At 41.2% G+C, this 24,371-nt stretch overlaps 1 protein-coding gene across 1 annotated transcript in view; it reads left to right on the top strand.

Moving 5' to 3' along the window:
* FucT6 (alpha-(1,6)-fucosyltransferase 8) overlaps positions 1-24,371 on the top strand; it is a 373,788-nt gene that overhangs the window by 115,354 nt on the left and 234,063 nt on the right. Inside the window, exon 3 of the mRNA XM_080286030.1 lies at positions 6,624-6,807. Coding sequence (XP_080142156.1) covers positions 6,624-6,807 — 184 coding nt within the window. The remainder of the gene's footprint in view (positions 1-6,623; positions 6,808-24,371) is intronic.

Genomic DNA, 24,371 nt, shown 5'->3' on the forward strand with positions numbered 1-24,371 from the left:
TGGGAATGTGGCAGGTGAGCCACAGTCTGTGCAGGCGGAGATTCAGGCAGCAGTGGAAGAGGCACGGCAAATTCCTGGGACTGGCTTTGCTGACACAACGGAGGACGACATTCGTGACATGATTCAGCCACCCCCTGTTACTGCAGCCGACATCCTAGAGGAGGAGAATGTGGCAGAGGAGGACAGGAGTGAGAGTGGTGAGGAGAACATCGGTGGTGATGCTGGGAGTCGTGGGGGACTCAGCATAGCCAACATAAAGGAAATCATTGACTTGGGTGTAAGGCTACGTCATCTCATCGAGCAAGATGTTAGCGCCAACAGTGAGGCAAATTCTTCGGCGATTATGAAGGCACTGGAAGGTTACCACCAACAATACCATGCCCATATCAACAACCTACAACAACGCCAGATAACAGACTTCCTACGCCGTCGCAACGAGGCTCAGCCCAACCCACAGCCAAGACCATCCTGTGAGCCTCAGGTGGATTCTGATAATGGAGCTGACGACTTTGAAGGTTTTGAGGGTCCCTTCCAGACTCCTGATGAAGCTAATCAATTCCTAGACGAGATAGAACGTCGGAGGGGTGGCCAGTAATACTCCACCCCAGCCTCGGAACCCCTTCAACCCACCCAAGCCCCTCATCCTCTCCAAAAATGTTAAGTAAAATGGCTTATTACAGTTAATTCTGTTTTATTTATAACCTTTATGTACTGTACTGTTGTTAATTTGCAGCATTGGTTTGTAATCCCAGGTATTTTAGTGAAGGAGATGTGAAAATAGGGTAAGATTGGGGTAAAGTTGGAGGTCGGGGAACCAATTAGAATTTTTCCCATTAGTTCTTAAGTATGGCTATCGCGATTTTGGCTATGGCGGGTCGCCTAGGGTACCAATTACTCGTGATAGCCAAGGGTTGACTGTAATTCTCTTTTTTGTTTTAAGGTTTTCTACCCTGTAAGCCTTGTGAGAGTGCCTTAACCCCTTGCTATCCCCAGAACTGCAAAAAGGGTCTGATTTTTCACTTTCACCAAGTTAAATTTTGGTCTTATAGATCTCAAATGTTTCATTTTACACACCAGAAAATGTAAATATCGTTCCCTTATTTCTAATGCTACAACAGGATCGACCGTCAAGGAACGTCAAAAAAAAAACTTACCCTCCCCCCCCACATATGGAGAGAGGGGGGGGGAAAAAATGTACCAAAGTAAATTTTGGTCATCTGGATTTGAAGAGCTTAATTTTACACAACAGAAATTGTATATTTTACTCTCTTATGTCTAATGGTTATCGCACTGTCGACTCTCAAAAATTAAAAAAGTCACTCCTCGCTAAGAGCAAGAATGGGATGTTATAAGGGGGAATAGCGAAGTTGAGAGAGTGTGGGGTGACATCAGGAATGGGCAAAAAGGAGGGACTATACCTGCCACACACAGTCAATACGGTCTAGAGGGGGTATGGAGAGTAGTTTGAGTGGGGGGGACACAGACTGCAGGATCCAGTGGGGCAGAAGAAGGTGGAGAGATACCATAGGTGGGTTCCTCCTCACCCAGGGAGGGGACCAGATAATGCCTCCCACCACCTCATCTCTTAGCTTCATTGGCTAGGTACCATTTACGTCATAAAAGAAGCGGGGTTACTGCTCTCCAATTTTCTGTAACCTTTCTACAATCATTAGCCAGAGGACTTGTGCACCAAGCTCAGAAACCAATGATCATCATGATACTGAGAATTTTGATAGCTTGAATGATGGACCAAGGAATGCATTCATGATCAGTCTTTTTGGACAGTTTTGGTGGAGTTTTTTGCTGTTTGTAGAATTTTTGTGCTCCATTTGGGCAGTAGTGAGAAACAGAGGATGTGAATGTTGGTGGTGATGATGATGATGATGGTGTTACTCCATTTTTATGATTTTTTGCTCTGCTTTGTGGAATTATTTAATCCCATTTATAATAAGAAAAGAGGGAATGATGATGATGATGATGTAGGTGATGATGATGATGATGATGATCATCATCATCATCATCATTATCATCATCATTATTATTGTTATTATTATTATTATTGTTGTTATTATTTTAATTGTGGTAGGTGGGGGAGATCACCATCCACTCACTCGATATAGTGCTGTCGGGTGTCTTCCCTTTCCTCTCCATCCTTCTTTGCTTGCATTCTCTCCTGTCTTTCTTTCCTTCATTCTCTCCTTGTCCTTCTGCCTACGGGTGACTTTACACTCCCCCTTCTGTCTTTCTTTCCTTCATTCTTTCCTCTTCCTTCAGCCTGTGGGTGACTCTACAATGAGTGATAAGCCAAATGGTTTCCTGTACACCAGGAAACCATTTACTAATCTTGGTGGTAACCATATAACCAAATATTGGCGCCTGGTGGTTTAGTGGGTAATTATTGCGCTCCAGTCGGATTGAGCCGGCGAAGGCTTATATCCAAGGGGTGGTTGGGGTCGATTGCTCATGTAATGCCACTCAGGGATGAGTGAGGCTGGTCACTCTCATCTTAAATGTCGGGACCAACTGCCTAGCCCCGGGCTCCTGCGCTCCTCATGGGGCAATGTAGGGCTGGATGATGGATGGATGGATTATTTGAATTAGATTGAGCCTGTGTAAGCTTATATCCAAGGGGTGGTTGGGGTTTATTGCTCAAACTTTCTTCAAAAACAAGCATCAAAACTACTTAACAACACTAATGACAATAGAATATTCTGGTCAACTCTTAATTCTTTCAATAATAACTTTAACAAGTCATCTTCCATTCTCCCACTAAAATCTGCAGATGGCGATATTACAAATGACCCACATGGGAAAGCAGATATCCTTGCCAGTACCTTTGCCAGAAACTCTACCATAGACGATACCAGCCAGAATGCCCCAGTACTGGGACTTGATTCTCCCGAAATTGCCCCACTTAAAATACAGACAAGATACGTAAAATCCATCCTAGACAATTTACCTGCCAACAAAGCTCCAGGCCCAGATGGAATTCTGCCAATTGTTTTGAAAAGGTGTTCCCCTGAACTTGCCTCTGTCCTAGCTAAATTATTCAGACTATGCATACATGCTTCTTTATTCCCAAATTCATGGAAAGAAGCCAATATCCACCCAGTTCCGAAGAAAGGAAGTTCATCTGACCCCTCCGATTACAGACCAATAGCTGTCACATCTTCTATTGGTAAAGTATTTGAAACTTTAATTAATAAGCACATTGTTAAACATCTTGAATCCAACAACTTAATTAGTGATAGACAATATGGTTTTCGCCACGAAAGATCCACCATTGACATACTCAATCTCTTAACTCATACCATCCATCAATCAATTGATCTTTTTGGAGAAACTCATGCAATAGCTCTTGATATCTCTAAAGCTTTCGACAGAGTATGGCACCGTTCCCTGCTGTCCAAACTCCCTTGCTATGGACTAACGTCTTTTGTTCCTTTGATTTCTTCATATCTTAGTGACAGGAAAATAAGAGTAAAAGTAGATGATGTATATTCCAATTTCCACTCAATTAACGCCGGCGTGCCGCAGGGATCAGTTCTCGTGCCAACCCTATTTCTGGTTCATATTAATGATCTCTTATCTGTCGCCCACAATCCCATTCACTTATATGCAGATGACTCAACACTACATAGTTCATTCACACTCAGACATCCATTTACAAAGTCTAATATCTCTACCTCTCAACTCAGTACAGCCATCTCCATAAATCAAGATCTATCTACAATCAGTAGACAGATATTGCCAGATTCATACATTACCTTCAGTGCTACTAATATTCCCATCTCCAAAAGTAATGAAATTCTTGGCGTCTCAGTTAACAGTGCCCTCAGCTGGACCTCTCATGTCAGATCAATTGCTAAAACCGCCGCAAAGAAACTTGGATTATTGTACAGAGTCTGTAACTTTTTTGCTGATGAGCAGTTAGCTGTAATTTATAAGAGTCATGTGCGCTCTCAGCTTGAATATTGCTCACCCTTGTGGAATGGTTGTGGAGAGGTTGCATTAAGACAACAAGACAAAATTCAGAACAAAGCTGTTAGAATCATTAACAACCCTGCCATTACATATAAACTACCTCCCCTGCAAGTAAGAAGGAATGTTGTCTCCCTTGCATTATTTTACAGATATTTTTTTGACAAATGCTCAGACAAAGTTGTGTCCATGGTGCCACTTCTCCATGCCTTCCTTCGTGCTACACGGGCATCTGGTAGCGCTCATGACTGGAGTGTCACTCAGCCATGTTGCAGAACTTCTGCCTATCAGAATTCTTTCATTCCCCGAACTGCATCTCTCTGGAACTCGCTTCCCCAGAGTTGTTTCCCTCCAAATTTCAACCCACAACTGTTCATGTCTAACTGTTACAGATATTTTATGAACAGAGGACACCAGTAATCTGGTGTATGGATATTTTTTTTTTACTCATTTGTTTTTCCTTCCTCCAGTTTAAAAAAAAAATATAAATAAAATGTAATGCCACTCAGGGATGAGTGAGGCTGGTCACTCTTATCTTAAACGTCAGGACCAACTTGCCTAGCCCCGGGTTCCTACACTCCTCATGGGGTGACATAGGATTGGATGATGGATTGATGGATGGATTGTTATTATTATTATTATTATTATTATAATTATTATTATTATTATTATTATAATTATTATTATTATTATTAACAATATTACAGCATTATTATTATTATTCATCCATCCATCCATCATCAAATCCTACGTTGCCCCATGAGGAGCGTAGGAGCCCGGGGCTAGGAAAGTTAGTCCTGGCATTTAAGATGAGAGTGACCAGCCTCACTCATCCCTGAGTGGCATTACGTTTTTTTTTTTTTTTTTTTTTTTTTAATGCGAGGAAGAAGGAACCAAAGGCCATGAGCCCGCAGTAACAGTTCCCTCCAAGAGAAAAACAAAATACAATATAGAGCCAAATTCAAGATCTGATCATTTTGAGATGCCTGAACACACTGCGTTTGAAAGACTGGAGATCATAGGCAGCAGGAAATACAGACAGAGGGAGACAGTTCCAGAGCTGACCTGTTGCATAAATGAAAGACTGGGAGTAACGGTTAACTCTTGCATTAGAGAGTTGGACAGAAAAAGGATGAGAGTTTGCTGCCAGACGGGTGCTACGCGCCCAATGTAGAGGTGGGGGAATGCAAGCAGACAGTTCAGAGGAGCAGTGACCATTAAAGTAGCGATAGAAAAGAGATAAAGATGCAACAGTGCAGCGAAGAGACAGAGGTTGAAGGGAGTCAGTAAGAGGAGGAGAGTTAATGAGACGAAAAGCCTTTGACTCCACCCTATTGAGAAGAGCTGTATGTGGGGAGCCTCCCCACACATGAGAGTTGTACTCCACACAGGGGCGGATAAAACCCCTGTATAGAGTCAACAATTGCGCAGGGGTAAAGAAAGAGCGGAGTCGGCTTAGCACACCCAATCTCTTGGAAGCAGATTTTACAAGAGATGTAATATGATCTTTCCAAAATAAGTCCCGAGTAAATGAAACCCCAAGCATGTTCAAGGATGATGCAGGATTAAGCTGAATATTATTAAACATTAGTGGGTATACCTGTGGAAGATTTTGTCGGGTTGATAGGTGTAAGAACTGAGTCTTAGATGCATTAAAGACAACCATATTATTTTTACCCCAGTCAGAGATACGAGCCAAGTCAGACATTAGGTGTGCCATAGCCTCATCCCTTGTTTGTTGAAGTAACTGTTGAGATGGGCGTTGTGAGCATTAAACACTAGCCACCCCTTGGATATAAACCTTCACCAGCTCAATCCGATTGGAGCACCTTTATTACCCACTAAACCACCAGGAGCCAAAATTTGGTTATATGGTTACCACCCAGTGTAGTAAATGGTTTCCTGGTGTACAGGAAACCATTTGGCTTGTCACTCAGTGTAGAGTCACCCACAGGCAGAAGGAAGAGGAAAGAATGAAGGAAAGAAAGACACACGAGGGAGTGTAAAGTCACCTGCAGGCAGAAGAAAGAGGAAAGAATGAAGGAAAGACAGAAGAGGATGGATGGAAAGAAGGATGGAGGAGAGGACAGGGCAGACACCCGAGAGCAGCACTACATCAAGTGAGTGGATGGGGAGTGCCCCCACCTACCACAAATTATTATTATTAATTATAATTATTATTATTATTATAACTGTGGTAGGTGGTGATGACCATCATCCACTCACTTGATGTTGTACTGCCTACTTCTTTCTTAGCCTTTATCATTCTTTTTCTGTGCCTGCCCTCCTCTCTTCCTATTTCTCCCATCTTTCCTGTCACTTCTTATTGCTTTCCTTTCCTTTACAGGTGGCTTTACATTGAGTGACAAGCCAAATGGTTTCCTGTAAACAAAGAAACTATTTACAACGCTGGGTGGTAACCATATAATCAAACCATACGTGCTCCCTACGTGTCAACAAGTGGGTTGGTGGAGGGTTAGTGCCCCTCCCTGTAAAACAAATAACTCAGAGTCAAATGGCCACCCCTTATGGGATTGTGGTGTCTGGCAATAGATAGATAGATTAATATTATTATTATTATTATTATGTTTATTATTATTATTATTATTATTAACAGTATTTAATTTTCTCTTGTATTCCAGGCCCACCAGATTTCACACCATCGCTTGAGTTTGAACAGACCCGGCGCCTGGTAGAACATGGGGTGCAGGAGAGCTGGTGGTACCTATCAGACCAGCTAAGCCAACTGCGCAAGAAGTTGGAGACTTACCCAGACCTTCTTTCTCACATAGACCAGATTCTGGAAGAAGGTGCAGACCACACCAGGTGAGCAGGAGCACCAGATTTATGAAAGTGCAGTTGACACTTGGACGTTAGGGAGTTAAGGATCTCCAACTGGATCTGGTTCATAAGGGTATACAGAATAGGTGACTGGGGTTTACTGTTCATTTAATACAAGCTCATATGTGTATACAGAATGGGTGGTTTGAGTTTACTGCTCATTTAACACTGATTAAGGTTGAGCAACTTGTCACTGTAGTCTTAATCCGTGGATTGCGAGCCACAGCTCAGGCTGGGTAGCGTCGCATTGCGAGCCACAGCTCAGGCTGGGTAGCGTCGCATTGCGAGCCACAGCTCAGGCTGTGCTGGCCATGCATCATCGTTAACTACTCCACCCCTACTCAAACTTACACGTGGTGCTACACAAAGACGGAGAGAGGGATATTTTTTCCTTTTCACCAGATGATGCCCTGGATGTTTATCTTCAAGTTTATCCATCCATCCATCATCCAATCCTACATTGCCCCATGAGGTGTGTAGGAGCCTGGGGCTATGCAGTTGGTCCTGACATTTAAGATGAGAGTGACCAGCCTCACTCATCCCTGAGTGGCATTACGTGAGCAATAAACCCCAACCACCCCTTGCATATAAACCTTCACTGGCTCAATCCGATTGGAGCGCAATAATTACCCACTAAACCACAAGGCGCCAAAATTTGGTTATATGGTTACCATACAACGTAGTAAATGGTTTTCTGGTGTACAGGAAACCATTTAGCTTGTCATTCAGTGTAGAGTCACCCACAGGCAGAAGGAAGAGGAAAGAATGAAGGAATGAAAGACAGAAGAGGGAGTGTAAAATCACCCGCAGGCAGAAAGACGAGGAAAGAATGAAGGAAAGAAAGACAGAAGAAGATGGAAGGAAAGAAGGATGGAGGAGAGGACAGGGCAGACACCCGAGAGCAGCACTACATTGAGTGAGTGGATGGTGAGCGCCTCCACGTACCACATACAGGTAACTCGCACGGAACACGATCTCACGGAACGCGCTCGCAATTATACACGGTAAGGGCTGGGATACATATAAGACAACGTAAGATTAAAAAACCATCATGAAAACTACAAATTAACGCAGGAGAGGCCTTTGAAAGATCAAATCCTCGAACGTCACCGCTCGCAATTATACACGGTAAGGGCTGGGATACATATAAGACAACGTAAGATTAAAAAACCATCATGAAAACTACAAATTAACGCAGGAGAGGCCTTTGAAAGATCAAATCCTCGAACGTCACCGCAGCGCGTGGTTTGTTTTGATTATGTGACGATCTAGGCGGGAAATTATTCAGTGAGTGAGACATTCCCGAGTACAGTAGCACAGTGTTTGTAAGTTAAATATTTAGAGTACTGTACTGTTCTGGTAAGTTTATGTGCAACTTAAAGTACTATTAAATAACGTTAAAGCAAGAAATAAAGTCTTATAACCAGTTTACCTGATAGGCGTCAGAATATTGCCTTTTTTATTTGTTCGTTTTTTCCACAGTACTATACAGTATTTGTAAGTTAAATATTTACTGTTCTCGTATGTACTGTACTTGTAAGCACTTAAATAAAGTTAAATAATTAAATAAAGCCTTGTAACCAGTTAACCCGAATTATATGATTACCCATGATCGGCGTCGGAATATTGCCTTTTTTGTTTGTTCGTTAAACTCTTACTGTACTGCTTTTCTACAGTACTGTATTTGTAAGTTAAATATTTACTGTTCCGGTATGTACTTGTAAGCAATTAAAGCATTAAATAAAACCTTGTAACCAGTTAACCTGATTTATATGATTACCCATGATCGGCGTCGGAATATTGCCTTTTTGTTTGTTCGTTAAAGACTTATAATAAGAGAAAAATACATTTTTGTCTTGGTATCTTTACCTATTTGCTCAGGTTTGCTGTAATGGTTTGGATCATTTGATGCAATGCAAATTGTAGAAAACTGTGAAAACTTTCGGGAAGTGAACGAAAATCTGGGACATGAGACTGACCTTGACTTCACCCTCTCATGTGTCATCTGTCAGTTCACCACCTGATATCGTGATGAGTGGATGTACGATTTTTTCGCTCGTGGCCATGCCTAACCACACATAGTTACACCCATTATCTCGACCCAGACAGAAAATACAATCTTTTTCCTCCCTTGCAAAACACAAACAACTACCCTGTTTATGAGACAGCAATATATATTGCGAAAATAACAAGGTAAAATGATAGAGAAAGATGAACATGTTATGACGGAAGAAGTACGTTTTCCCCGTCTGTAAACGTATTTATTTCTGCTTTGTATCTGTATTCGTAATAATTAGCCTTATTGTTAGTTCTGAAACTGCATTACGATTCTATTTTTAGCCATACTCATGGTGTGGGAGCTGGAAGTTGTGACACAACTTCCTTATTGCTAATCGGACTGACCCTCCACTTTATTCTCCTGTGGCAGAGTCTAGCCTTGGAGGACGTGCAGTTTTCTCATTTAGGACTGAAAATTCAACTCTTTCGCTCCCTTTTCCAAGCATGGGCACAACGATAACGTAAAAAATAACTCGAAACTACCATAAACATATATCAAAAAGGTGAAAATGTATTCATAACATTTTTTTTTTTTCCAGCCATTCCTAACAGATTATGTACTGAAATCATTCGATATCACAGTACTGCATTTCTAAGTTAAATATGTACTGTTCTGGTATGTACTTGTAAGTTAAAGCACTGGTACCAGTTAACCTGATTTATATGATTACCTATGATCGGCATCGGAATGTTTCCTTGTGTTTACGTACAGTATTTGTGTGTTGAAGTTTTGCTCTGCAGTACTGTATTTGTGAGTTATAACATTAAATAAACCTTCTAACCACTTAAAGTGCTTTCTAGTGATTACCAGTGACAGATAACAGCAAAACAACGCATTTGGGGGGTCTAGGGAGCAAAATATGGAGTAGTTTAAATATACGCGATTTCGCACCTAACACGGCACGGTAGGAACGAAACCCACGTGTTCCATGCGAGTTACCTGTATTATATTATACAAAAACAATTTTTTTTTTTTTCCATTTGACTACTTCCCTACATAAACTTACACATGACCCTACACAAAGATGGAGAGAGAGAAAGAGAGAGATTATTTTTTTTTTACCAGATGATGTCCTGGATGTTTATCTTCAAGTTTGTAATAAACAAAAACTAAAAAAAATTAAACTTTGTTTTTCTTGTTTCTTGCACACCACGGGGTGGGATAAAAAAAGGTATTTGCGAAATCCATGGGTTAAATGTGTGACCTAAGAATAGCCTTGGACCCCTACACTCGTGATGGAGCAGTAAAACTCTGGATGATTGGTGGAATAAATAGCTTTTGTGAATGTGTTTACCTAGTTGTGATATACAGGAAATGAATTACACCTGTAGGGTCCTGTCTCCATGTCCCAACAAGTCAAACTTTTCATTAAACTTGTTTAAGTTTTTTGACTGGACGATTTCTTCATCCAAGCTGTTCCACAGGTCAGTGCATGTGTGTGGAAAACTGTATTTCTTGATGTCCTTCAAGCAACTCCTCTTTTTCAGTTTATTTCCATGTCCTGTTGCTCCCCCATCCCATACAAACAGATCTTCTCTATCAGTTTTGTTTACTCTCATCATGGCCCTGAACACTGCAGTCATGCCACCCCTCTCTCTTCTTTCTTCTGGGGAAGGCAGACCCAGCTTTGCTAGTTTTTCCTTGCAAAATAGATCTGTCAGGCTAGGGACCATCTTGGTTGCCATTCTTTGTATTCTGTCAATCTTGGTTACCAGTGTAACTTTCTTTTTATGTGGAGACCAAACTACTGCTGCATATTCCAACCTGGGGTGGATCATGGCCACTATCAATTTTTCCATCATCTCCTCATCCATGTAGTGAAATGCCACTCTTATGTTTGTCAAGAGCTTGTACATCTTTGACAGTTGTACTGATGTATTTTTCAGGTGACAAATTCTCCTGGACCAACACTCCCAGGTCCTTCTCTTGTTTTTGTGATTGGTTCCTTTCCCATAGAATAATTCTATGATGGCATCTTGGTTACTTTTACCCATTTCCAGTATTTTGCATTTTTGTGCGTCGAATTTCGTTTCCCATATCCAGCTCCAGTCATAAATCCTGTCCAGATCTTCCTGCAGCATTTTACAATCCTCTTTGACTTCTACTCTCCTCATGATTTTTGCATTATCAGCAAACAGACTTGCATGACTGTTCATTTGGTTCACCATATCGTTTACATAAATCAGGAACATTACGGGCACTAGCATCGAGCCCTGCGGGACTCCGCTTGTTACTTCCCTCCTCCTTGACATCTTGTCCTTTATTGTGGTCCTTATCTTTCTGTCTCTCATGAAGTCTCTCATCCACTCCAATAAGTTTGCCTTCAGTCCCATTGTGTGCTCTTGTTTCCACATTAGCCCCCTGTGGGGCACCTTGTCAAAGGCTTTCTCCAGATCTAAATACAGTAGACACTTGTTATCCGCGGGGGTTAGGTTCCAGAGACCCCCGCGGAAGGCAGATTCCACAGATACTCAAGTCATCATCAATAAATGGCATATTATTTCCACATAAGCTAAGCACATCCCTGAAAAAATATAAACTTACTTTAAAATATTACAAATACATATTAACACTCACCAAAGACTGTGTGTTCTTTTCCTAACCTTCGTACAATGATGACAATTGCTGTATGATGATGATGATTACTGTATAGATGACGATGATTGCTGTATGATGACAACGATGATTGTAGTGCAGTTCTTACAGTGCCAATTTGGTGAGGCAACGAGATGTGTGACATCACTGTCGGTAAGCTGTGAGTCTAGTCTGACCCTTTTCTCTGCCAATGATAACACCTTACGCTCTCTCTTTGGCTTAGAAAGATTGCTTTTATCCTTTACTTGTTTCTTGAAAGCCATTTTCATTTACACAATGAAAGTACAGTAGAGTTTTAAACACGAGGAGGGTGACGATGACGTAAGTACCGAACTGACTGGTGTTTACAGTAAGACAAGCGGAGTGGCAGGAATGCCTGTGGGTGCAGGTATGCTAACTGTAGTGACAAAAGAAGTGTATGTTGTGCGCCAATTTCAAATTAAGTTACAGTGTATAGAAGTAAGTTTGATCCGCGGGAACTTACATCCACGGATACAAATTCCACGGATAACAAGGGTCTACTGTACACACAGTCCACCCAGCTATCTCTCTCCTGTAGCACATCAGTCACCCTTGAGTAAAAGCACAGCAAATTAGAGACACACGACCTCCCAGTTCTGAATCGAAACTGACTTTCTGCCAAAATGTCCATCCTCTCCAGATACTTTATTCATCTGTCTTTCAAGATTCTGTCACACAATTTTTCGACCATGCTGGTCAGGGACTCTGGTCTATAATTCAAGGGTTCTTCCTTATTCCCTCCTTTGGAAATTGGTACCACATTGGCCCTCTTCCATTCCTGAGGCTCTTTCACTTCTTCCAGAGAACATGCAATTAAACCATAAATCTTATCCTTTAGTTATTCTCTATGTTCTTTCAGTACCCAATTTGAGATTCCATCTGGTCCTGGGGCCTTTCTTATATCTTAAGTTTCCAGTAATTTGTACACTTCCTGCACTTCTACTTTTATATCTTTTAACACTACATTTCTGGTCACTCCTTCCCCCTCCACAAAATCACTTTCTTTAGTGAAAACCCATCGGAAGCATTTGGTCGTTATTTCAGCTTGCATTGCCACACCTTTATAGACCTCTCCTTCTCTCATTTGGTTGATTCCTTCCATTTGATTCAATTTGCCATTAACAAACCTGTAAAGTAATTTAGGTTCTCTGCAATTGTCAATATTATCTTTTTCAAAGTCCCGTTTTTCCTCTCTACGTATTCTTTTATATTTGTTTCTAGTTCTTTTATATTCTTCCTTTGTTCTATCATTACCTCTCGTCCTCCTTTTGTTCCATGCCATATCCCTTTCCTTTTTCGCATTCATTCACCTTCTGTTAAACCAGTCCTCTTTCCTGTTCTCATTCTCACTTGACCTTGATGCATGTCTTTCCACACTTGAATTATAGAAGTCTAGAAAGATATCTCACTTCTTCTGCATCTCTCTTGTTTCTCTGAATTTTCTTCAGTCCGCATTTTCGAAAAATTTTCTCTATCCTGTAAAGTTTGTTCTCCCAATTTTTATCTTCCCTGCCTGTAAAGCTCATCTCTTGGCACCACATACCCGTCTGTCAGTAGGAACTCAGTCACTACATGATCACATTTTACAATAGGACACAGATATTTCAGAGATTCAGTTACATCAGGTTCTCTGGTTAACAGTATATCTAGTCTTGCTGGTGTGTCATCTCCTCTAAATCTTGTCTCTTCTTTGACCCACTGGGTTGTTACATTATTCATTGCTCTGTTTAACAGAGTACTACCCCATGTGTCATCACTACCTCTTGAGTCCCACTCCTCCCAGTTCATCTCTTTACAATTAAAATCACCCACCAGGATTCCATAGTTGCATTTCTCAGTCATTTTCTGTAGGTATCTAACCATGTCTGACAACATCTGGTATTCATCGTCATTCCATGCCCTTGTCTTAGGGGGAACATATACTACTGCGATGTCACTCTTTTCCCTCCAGTTTCTAATCTCATATTTATCACTTCAGCACTACCCTCTCCCAGGTCCACATTGTCCACTTTTGTGTTGTTCTTCACAGCTGACATTGTTCCTTCTCCTATTTTATCTTTTTTGTCTCTTCATAGTTTGTATTTACCACCTTCCATATGGATATCAATCTCCTCTCTTAACTTGGTCTCTACTGTAACGGTAGGATTTTTATCCCACTGTTGTTCGTTAGTGTAACAATGAGAAATTGGATTTCCCATCATTATTTATCAGGTTTGTTCTGTTTAACTTACTTGTTGATAATACAAAGGGTACTCAACTTAGTCTCCCCTCAATGACTGATAAAGTATTCACCAAAGAAAAAACGAAGGGGGGGGGGAGTAATTTCGACTTTGAATGATAAACGTTAATTGCATAAAGGATATTTTTGGTAGCGTTTGTATTTTTAGCCGAGTCGAGAATAAGTTAGTACCACCTGTGTTAGTCATTCCCAAAGTGGAGGAATCTTGAACTGGAAGGAGAGTGAGTCATGCATGAGAGGACAAAATTCCCTTGGTTGGATATCAAAATTGCATATACTTTACTCTACTTTAATAAATCTATACTTGTTAAACAACAGACATTTTTTTTTTTATTACATGACCTTTAATAATATGAAAAGAGTTGTAAATTAAGTACTAGTTTGGGCAATAGTAATACAGTACTGTTACCAAGCGAAACAATTTGAATATTTAACAATGACTCCTGAGTTCATCACATTTCATTCTCGATTATCAGTTATTCTTGGGCTCGTCAATAGCCTCAAGACTGGGACATTCAATGACATGGACTGTCTTTTCGGGCTGGCATAGCCTCGAACCAAAAATATTCACTCATGTACTATTACGTCGGTCCAGTCTAAACTCATCACACAATTCACTAATATTTCATAATCACTCGGGCTTGCTTAGCCTCGAGGAACAATTCGAAATTACATATCCTTACGACCACTAAATTCACTTCAGCACTCCCAATACTTCTAACCTATTAATAAAAGAAGAGAGAAAAAAAAAATGGTTGATGAGTTAAATTCGCTTTTCCGTTACTGATCACATTACCTTTCAGAATTCTGTACATTATCTACTATCAAAAAAAAAGGTTCACCTGATTGATTCATAATTCAATTGCTACTACATTCAGTTATAAATCTATTTGTGGGTAGTGTAAGTGTGTGTGTACAACAAGTCTATGGGCAATATCACATGATGGCCTCGTGCAACTCCAAAGTCATGGTGTCTGTAGACTGAAACAACGTCTGTTACCCGCGACGTCTGATTAGCCAGTCGTGTACGTTAAGCTTTTAACAACATTACTTCATTTTGTTCACGACAAGCAAGAATTAAAACAAGCAAGGGGGGAGAAAGGAGGAATGTGTACAGCTCACCTGAAACAACGTCTGTTACCCACAACGTCTGGTTAGCCAATGCTGCTTAGCTGGGCACATAGGGATGCTACTGCTAGTCAAATGAGACTGTGTTTTTGCGATATGGTGGGTTTTAATTCTCTTCACTCTTTATATAGTAGAGTACACATGACGTTAGGACTTTTGGTTGAATTGGGGAAAATTTGGGATTCATTCCTTACTACAGTTAAATACTGAATTTACCCGCCCTGAGTTTGGGGTAGCTTATGCCATCTAGTGACGGTTAAGGCAAGAGGAACTACTTGATCCTCACAAATTACATTATCTTTGCCTTTTCTGACTATTAATTTCACATATTTGGATTCTAGAAGCTTCATCATTAAGCATTTCACGACAATGATACGGATAGAATTGCATACCCGTTATTATTCTGTTTAAGGTTTAAACTTGGCGCCCGGCAATGACGCACCACAAGCAAGGGGATGTTGCCCAGATCTGTTATTCGTTACCTACCAGATGGGTGAACTCCCATAGCTCAACACTCCCAGTTACACTACCTGTGCATAGATAAAGAGATATATACATATAAAAATAAAGTTGTCCCTATATCGATCATTAACACATGAACTACTACTTAGAACAGGAGCCTTATAGACTAGTATCCATATTACACTCTATCTAACTTAGAAATTACAGTACCTCTAAACATATACATGAATACTAAATTTGTGGCATTACACTACAAAGCACATGATATCTGGCTCATTTACCCACAAGAAATTGTTGATTTCTAACTTTGTTGAGATTAAACCTTCTACATTAGTATATGCCACTTTCAAATTTTTTTTGTTGTTTTTTATTCCCTAATCTCTCCTCCTCTCTGTTGGCACCATCCATCCATCCATCATCCAAACCTGTATTGCCCCATGAGACACATAGGAGACCGGGGGTAGACAAATTGGTCCTGACATTTAAGATGAGAGTGACCAGCCTCACTCATCCCTGAGTGGCATTACATGATCAATAAACCCCAGCCACCCCTTGGATATAAACTACACAGGCTTAATCTTCTTGGAGCACCCCAATAAACCACTAACCACCAGGCATGATAATTTGGTTATATGGTTACCACCCAGCATAGTAAATAGTTTCTTGGTGTACAGGAAGCCATTTGGCTTGTCACTCAGTGTAGTCACTCACAGACAGAAGGAAGAGGAAAGAAAGAAGGAAAGAAGAAGAGGAAAAAAAGAAGGAAAGAAGAAGAGGAAAAAAAGAAGGAAAGAAGAAGAGGAAAAAAAGAAGGAAAGAAGGACATAAGAGGAAGGATGGAAAGAAGGAAGAAAGAGAGGAAAGGGCATCCACCTGAGAGCAGCACTACATTTAGTGAGTGGATGGTGAGCGCCCCCACCTGCCACAAACCTCTTCCTCATTTTCTGATCCATAACTCTCCAATAGAACTCTGACTTCTCTTCCTGTATTCTTTGTTTTTTTTTTTTTCCTTAGCCTCCTTTACTAGCTGCTTTATTTTAGTCCTTTCTTCCTCATTTGCATCTCTCCTTATCCGAACACTCTCAAACCTCTCCTTTTCACCTGGCTTCTGTCCATCAATCCATCATCCAATCCTATGTTGCCCCATGAGGAGCATAGGAGTCCGGGGCTAGGCAAGTTGGTCCTGACATTTAAGATGAGAGTGACCAGCCTCACTCATCCTTGAGTGGCATTACGTGAGCATTAACCCCAGCCACCTCTTGGATATAAACCTTCACAGGCTCAGTCCGATTGGAGCACCGCATTTACCCACTAAACCACCAGATACCATAATTTGGTTATATGGTAACCACCCAACGTAGAAAATGGTTTCCTGGTGTACAGGAAACTATTAGGCTTGTCACTCAGTTAGAGTCACCCATAGGCAAAAGGAACAGGAAAAAAATGAAGGAAAGAAGAACAAAAGAGGAAGGAAGGAAAGGAGGGAGGAGAGGAAAAGGCAGACAACCGAAGCAGCACTACATTGAGTGAGTGGATGGTAAGCCATGTCCTGTTGATTTCATTTACTGTGACCCAAGACTGAAACTTAACTTTTAGCGGCCTCGCCCCCTCCTTCCTCGTACCTTCCCAGCCTAAACACTTCTTCAGTCTCTTCTTGAGGTTTGTTGTTACCCTCCATAACTATTGATACTATCTCTTTAGCCCTTCTCAGTTCTTCACTTTTCCTTTCAGATCGTACTGTCATATGTTTTTCTTTTAATCATGAAATAATCACACATTTTTTCCCATCTGCTACATGCCTAACTAGAGATTCTCCACTTTTTAGTACCCTAACCACTTCCTTCTACACCTTTTCCTGGTTTTCCTTTCTTTGTTGTTCTGTAATCACCTTTAAGTGTATATTTTCTTCCTCTTGAATTTTCTTCCACCCTTTGTGTTCCTCCTAGTTTTCCGTAATGTGTTCATCTTGCATCCCAAATTTTGATTCAAGATCATCTAGGTTACTTTTTATCCTGCCCCTTTCTTCTTCTAACCTCTTGTTTTCTCTATTGAACTTTTTTTTTTTTTTTTTCATTTGAGGCAGATTCATTACTCACTTTTAATTCTGTAACTTATCTCTCTTGCTCAGCGCTGTGTATGCAGATGCTCTCTAATTTGTTCTTTAGTACCTTAACCCTTTAACCGCGGGTGTCATTCCAGAATGACATTGCAAAAACTGGACCAAACCGCGGATGTCATTCTCGAATGTTTGTGAATATTTTGAATACCCCGCGTTTTTTCCGTGCGCCAATTGTTTCAAGGGAGAGTAGCTATTAAGTTCTTTCACTCCAGCCGACCCCCACCTCCCTCCCCCCCCTGGGGCCCCACCTCCCACCCCCTGGGCCCCCCACCCCACCCCGGACCAAACACGCATCAGTAGCTGTTCAGCTGTGTGAGTGACAACACTGCTGATGTGAAAGTGAAGTGCAGGCAATTACAGTGCCTTTTACCTGCCTCAGTGAACACAGAGTGGGTGTTTATCGTATGTGCAGTGTTCATATATGTTTATAGTATTATTATCAGAATGAGGTTGGCATTTGGTAATGGTGTGTGAGCGAAAAATAGTGATTACAACACCGCTGATATGGCAGTGAAGTGCGGGCAATTACAGTGCCTTTTACCTGCCTCAGTGAACACAGAGTGGGTGTTTATCGTATCTGCAGTGTTCATATATGTTTATAGTATTATTATCAGAATGAGGTTGGCATGTGGTAATGGTGTATGAGCGAAGGTAATGGTGTGTGAGCGAAAAATAGTAATTTTAGATCGCTCACTTCTAATGGCACTGCCCATCCAGTGATAGTCAACGAAATCATGAAACCTACATCATTGCAAAGCCGAAGGTTAGTACTTTCTAATGGTACCTTATTTTTCGCTCTAGATTTATTCTGTGCAGAGTTATAAAGGTTTAAAGTTTGTTTACATTTTGGTCGAAACCCCCACGGGAGAGGACAGTCGGGGCAAAACAATGCCCGCGGTTAAAGGGTTAATCCCTTTCTTCTCTTGGGTCCTTTCCTGCAAGTTTAATTATTGACCAAACCTTTCATAATTCTTAGACATTCATCCCACCCATTTTCTCCACACCTGCTACTCTTGTTTGTTTCAGTTTAGTACTTTCTTTACCCTGATCTTCATCGGAGAAGCCCGCAAACTCACCGCCATTGGATGTAACAGTGGACTGTCCCTTTCCGCTCTGATATATGTGTGTGTGTGTGTGTGTGAGAGAGAGTGTGTGTGTTCTTACCTACTTGTATCTTTACAGAACGAGTCAAGCTCGTACAGTCTATCTATCTATCTGTAGCCCGACGCCCTAATCCCGTAAAGGGTGGCCGCAGACAAAACGCCTCCAAGTCACTCTGTCACCCACCATTTGACTCCCCTCCCCCCAACTCACCCCCCCTCCCTCATATACCTCTCAACTCCATCCCTCCACCTCATCCTCGGTCTACCCCTCCCTCTCCCTCCCTCCACCTCACCTACATACACCCTCTTAGTCAGTCTTTCATTCTGCATCCTCTCCACATGTCCAAACCACCTCAGTGTATTTCTCCTAATCTTTTCAACCACATCCACATCTACCCCACAACGTTCCTTCACTTCTTCATTCGTCAACCTGTCCCTCCACGTCACTCCACATGCTCCTCTCAAGTAACTCATTTCCACTGCTCTCACTCTTGACTTGTTCCCCTCTTGCAAGGTCCATGCCTCGCTTCCATACGTCAGGGTAGGGATCACAATACCATCATGCAGTGACTTCTTAACTTCCATACTCACCTCCCTATTTCTCATCACTGCTTTCAGTGTGCCAACAGCCTTCCTTCCCTGCTGTACCCTTTCACGTACTTCATCCCCCAAAGTTCCATCCTTACTCATCACACTACCCAAGTACTTGAATGCACTCACATTCTCCATATCCTCACCATCCAACCTCACTGCACACTCTGTGACTTCATTCCTCTCAAACACCATAACTTTACTTTTGTTTACATTAACTTTCAGCTTCCTCCTCCTACACACTGTCCCAAATTCATTCACCAAACCTTGCAACTCCCATTCATCTTCACTCAACAATACTGTATCATCAGCAAACAGCAACACCGGAAGCTTCCAAATCTCACCCTCATTCATTAGGGCCACCCCCACATCCACTGCCCTACCTTGTACCTCCTTTACAATCCCATCCATATATATATTAAACAGCCATGGAGACATTACACACCCCTGTTTCAGTCCCACATTGAGATCAAAGAACTCACTCAGCTCACCATCCACTCACACCGTAGCCCTAGCTCCCTCGTACATACTCTTCACAGCACTCAACAATTTCCCCTCCACTCCATATATTCTTAATACCTTCCACATACCTTTCCTATCTATTCTGTCATAAGCTTTCTCCAAGTCCATGAAGGCAGCGTACATTTTCCTTCCCTTCTCTAGATACTTCTCCACTAAACATCTTAGAACAAATATCTGATCTACACACCCTTTTCCCTTCCTAAATCCCCCTTGTTCTTCTCCAACCAGCTCCTCTGTCATATGCTTAACCCTATCAATGAGTATTCTACCATATATTTTACCAGTCACACTAAGAAGGCAAATACCCCTATGGTTACCACATACTTCTCTCTCCCCTTTTCCTTTGTATAAAGGAACAATTAGACCTGATTTCCAGTCCTCTGGAACCCTTCCCTCTTCCCAGGCCAATCTACACAACTTCCATATCCACTCCACAACAATCTCACCCCCATACCTCAGCATTTCACCACACACTTCATCAGTTCCTGGAGCCTTTCCCAGCTTAATCTTCTTCATCGCTTCCACTACTTCCGACCTACTGATCTCTTGCTCCCTCCTCTCATCTCTTCTTCTCCCAGCCATTCCCCAACCACTTATACTCACACTGCTCTCACTCTCTACATTCAACAAATCCTCAAAGTGCTCCTTCCATCTCCTCAATTTCTCTCTCTTCTCCACCAACAATCTATTATTCCTATCTTTCACTCCCCTACTATTTCCCCTTTCACACTGCCTTACTTTCTTTACCTCCTTCCAAAACAATTTCTTACTCTCCCTCCATTTCACACTCAGATTCCTCCCAAACTCTTCATCCACTTTCTTCTTACTCTCCTTCACCAGTCTCTTAACCTCCCTTCTCCTGCTCACATATACCTCTCTCTTCTCTCTCTCATCTTCTCCCCTACCTCTACTCGCCAACCATTCACCATATGCCTTCTTCTTTTGTTCCACAGCTCGTTTCACCTCATCATTCCACCATGCTGTCCCTTGCACACCCTTGCATCTCCTCCTCACTCCACAAACCACCTCACACACTGCGCTTATCTCTTCCGTGAATATCTTACATACGTCTTCCACCCCTTCCATCTGCTCTAGCTCATACCTTCCCAATCTTTCTTCCACTATGCTCTTATACTCTGTCCTCTTCTCACTATCTTGCAATTTCTCCACTCTTCTCAGTCCCATGTCTTAAACCATTTTTATTGTGCATATCCTTAAATTTATGAATTGTTTTGGCACACACTATTTCATTTGGTAGTGCATTCCAGTGATCAATTGCCCTATTTGGGAAACTAAATTTCCTTAAGTCTTTATCGCCTCTCTTTTTATGCAGTTTTTTGCAGTGTCCTCTTGCTGATGCATTCCCATAGGTTATGTAATCATTTATATCTGTTTTCTCCTTCCCTGAACTTATCTAGTTGGTTTTTGAGGTGAGGACTGCAGACTACTGATGCATACTCCAGGGTTGGTCTGATGAATGATGTTGTTATCTTCCTTAGCATGTCATCATTTATGTATGTGAATGCTACTCTCATATTTGCAAGCCGTGTATACATGTTCTGAACCTTCTCACTGATGTGGTTAGCTGGAGATAGTCTGTTATTGATAATCACACCTCGGTCCTTCTCTCTTTCTGATGTGTGTAAGGTTTTACTTCCTAACTTATAATCCCAATCAGGTCTTTTTCCACTCTTACCAAACTTGATTACATGACACTTGTCCACATTGAATTCCATTTGCCATATATTGCTCCATTCATGAAGTTTATTTAATTCTTCTTGTAGCTCCTTACAAGAGTCTGCATTAGTTATTCTCCTTTGTGTTTTTGCATCATCAGCAAACATATTTAGATAGCTTTAATTTCCAATGTTGCTATGTATGTCATTTATATACACTAAAAATGTATTTGGTGCCAGCACTGAGCCCTGTGGAACTCCGCTAGTCACTTCCCTCCATGATGAGTGTTTTCCCCATAGTACTGTTCTCATTAGTGGATGTTGGAGTGGCCCTGGTGAGAGAGGATAGTGTTTGGAAATTCCCTGTACTGTTATTTGCAGATGATACTGTGTTGTTGAGTGAAGACGAAGGGGAGCTGCAAGGCTTGGTGGATGAGTTTGGGAGAGTGTGAAAGAAACGGAATCTAAAGGTGAATGTAGGGAAGAGTAAAGTGATGATCTTTGAGAGAGGTGAAGTCAGTGAATGTACAGCGAGGTTGGATTTTTTTTTTTTTTTTTTTTTTTTTTAATAACAGAACGGAGGAAGGAAAAACAAATGGAGAAAAAAAATAATCCATACACCAGATTACTGGTGTCCTCTGTTCATAAAATGTCTGTAACAGTTAGACTTGAACAGTTGTAGGTTGAAATTTGGAGGAAAACAACTCTGGGGAAGCGAGTTCCAGAGAGATGCAGTTCGGGGAATGAAAGAATTCAGATAGGCAGAAGTTCTGCAATATGGTTGAGTGACATTCCAGTCATGAGCGCTACCAGATGCCCGTGTAGCACGAGGGAAGGCATGGAGAGGTGGCACCATGGACGCAACTTCATCTGAGCATTTGCCAAAAAAATATCTGTAAAATAATGCAAGGGAGGCAACATTCCTTCTTACTTGCAGGTAGTTTATATGTAATGGCAGGGTTGTTAATGATTCTAACAGCTTTATTCTGAATTTTGTCTAGTTGTCTTAATGCAACCTCTCCACAACCATTCCACAAGGGTGAGCAATATTCAAGCTGAGAGCGCACATGACTCTTATAAATTATAGCTAACTGCTCATCGGCGAAGAAGTTACGGACTCTGTACAATAATCCAAGTTTCTTTGAGGCGGTTTTAGCAAGTGATCTGACATGAGAGGTCCAGCTGAGGGCACTGTTAAGTGAGACACCAAGAATTTCAATACTTTTGGAGATGGGAACATTAGTAGCACTGAAGGTAATGTACGAATCTGGCAATATCTGTCTATTAGTAAACTGTATATATTTAGTTTTACTAGCATTAAAAGAGACAAGGTTGTTTTGTCCCCATTCACTGATTGTAGATAGATCTTGATTTATGGAGATGGCTGTATTGAGCTGAGAGGTAGAGATATTAGACTTTGTAAATGGATGTCTGAGTGTGAATGAACTATGTAGTGTTGAGTCATCTGCATATGAGTGAATGGGATTGTGAGTGACAGATAAGAGATCATTAATATGAACCAGAAATAGGGTTGGCGCCAGAACTGATCCCTGCGGCACGCCGGCGTTAACTGAGTGGAAATTCGAATATACATCATCTACTTTTACTCTTATTTTCCTGTCACTAAGATAAGAAGAAATCAAAGGAACAAAAGACGTTAGTCCATAGCAAGGGAGTTTGGACAGCAGGGAACGGTGCCATACTCTGTCGAAAGCTTTAGAGATATCAAGAGCTACTGCATGAGTTTCTCCAAAAAGATCAATTGATTGATGGATGGTATGAGTTAAGAGATTGAGTATGTCAATGGTGGATCTTTCGTGGCGAAAACCGTATTGTCTATCATTAATTAAGTTGTTGGATTCAAGATGTTTAACAATATGCTTATTAATTAAAGTTTCAAATACCTTACCAAGAGAAGATGTGATAGCTATTGGTCTGTAATTGGAGGGGTCAGACGAACTTCCTTTCTTCGGAACTGGGTGGATATTGGCTTCTTTCCATGAATTTGGGAATAAAGAAGTACGTATGCATAGTCTGAATAATTTAGCTAGGACAGAGGCAAGTTCAGGGGAACACTTTTTCAAAACAATTGGCGGAATTCCATCTGGACCTGGAGCTTTGTTGGTAGGTAAATTGTCTAGGATGGATTTTACAAATCTTGTCTGTATTTTAAGTGGGGCAATTTCGGGAGAATCAAGTTCCAGTACTGAGACATTCTGGCTGGTATCATCTATTGTAGAGTTTCTTGCAAAGGTACTAGCAAAGATATCTGCTTTCCCACGTGGGTCATTTGTAATATTGCCATCTGAAGATTTTAGTGGGGGAATGGAAGATGACTTGTTAAAGTTATTATTGAAAGAATTAAGAGTTGACCAGAATAATCTATTGTCATTAGGGTTGTTAAGTAGTTTTGATGCTTGCTTTTGAAGAAAGTTTGATTTAGATAGATTTAATACAGCTTTTGCATGATTTCTAGCAATTTTAAATTGGGAGAGTGATTCAGGTGTTTTTGATTTTAAGTAAGAGTTATATGCTAATGACTTTTGGGCTGTTGCTCTGGCACAATTGCCATCAAACCATTTTGGAGAGTTTGATCTTTTAGTGAATTGTTGACTTGGTATGAATAAATCCATACCAGCTAGTATTAAGTCACAAATGTGGGACTGGGTAGAATTGGGGTCACTAGAGAAGAAAGACTGCCATGGAACATCAGCAAGATAATTTCTAAATCCATCCCAGTCTGCCCTGTCAAAGTGCCATCGGGTCACCCTGACAGGTTCGGAATGGGGAGGTGTAGGAGGGTTAACTAATGAGGCTTTGATGAGATTGTGGTCAGAGGATCCAAGTGGTGACAGTACCTCTATCCTGTATTGATCTGGATTATTTGTCAAGAATAAATCCAAGAGATGGGCATTATGATCAGGATTATCAGGTATTCTGGTTGGTTGCTTTACCAACTGGGTGAGATTAAACGATTCCGCAAACAGCTCGCATTCTAGACCAGCGTCGTCAGTCCGGGCAGAATGCAATAACC

Source organism: Coenobita brevimanus, chromosome 110 (assembly GCF_032717465.1).
Source record: "Coenobita brevimanus isolate Jiangsu-jjx chromosome 110, ASM3271746v2, whole genome shotgun sequence".
NCBI lineage: Eukaryota > Metazoa > Arthropoda > Malacostraca > Decapoda > Coenobitidae > Coenobita > Coenobita brevimanus.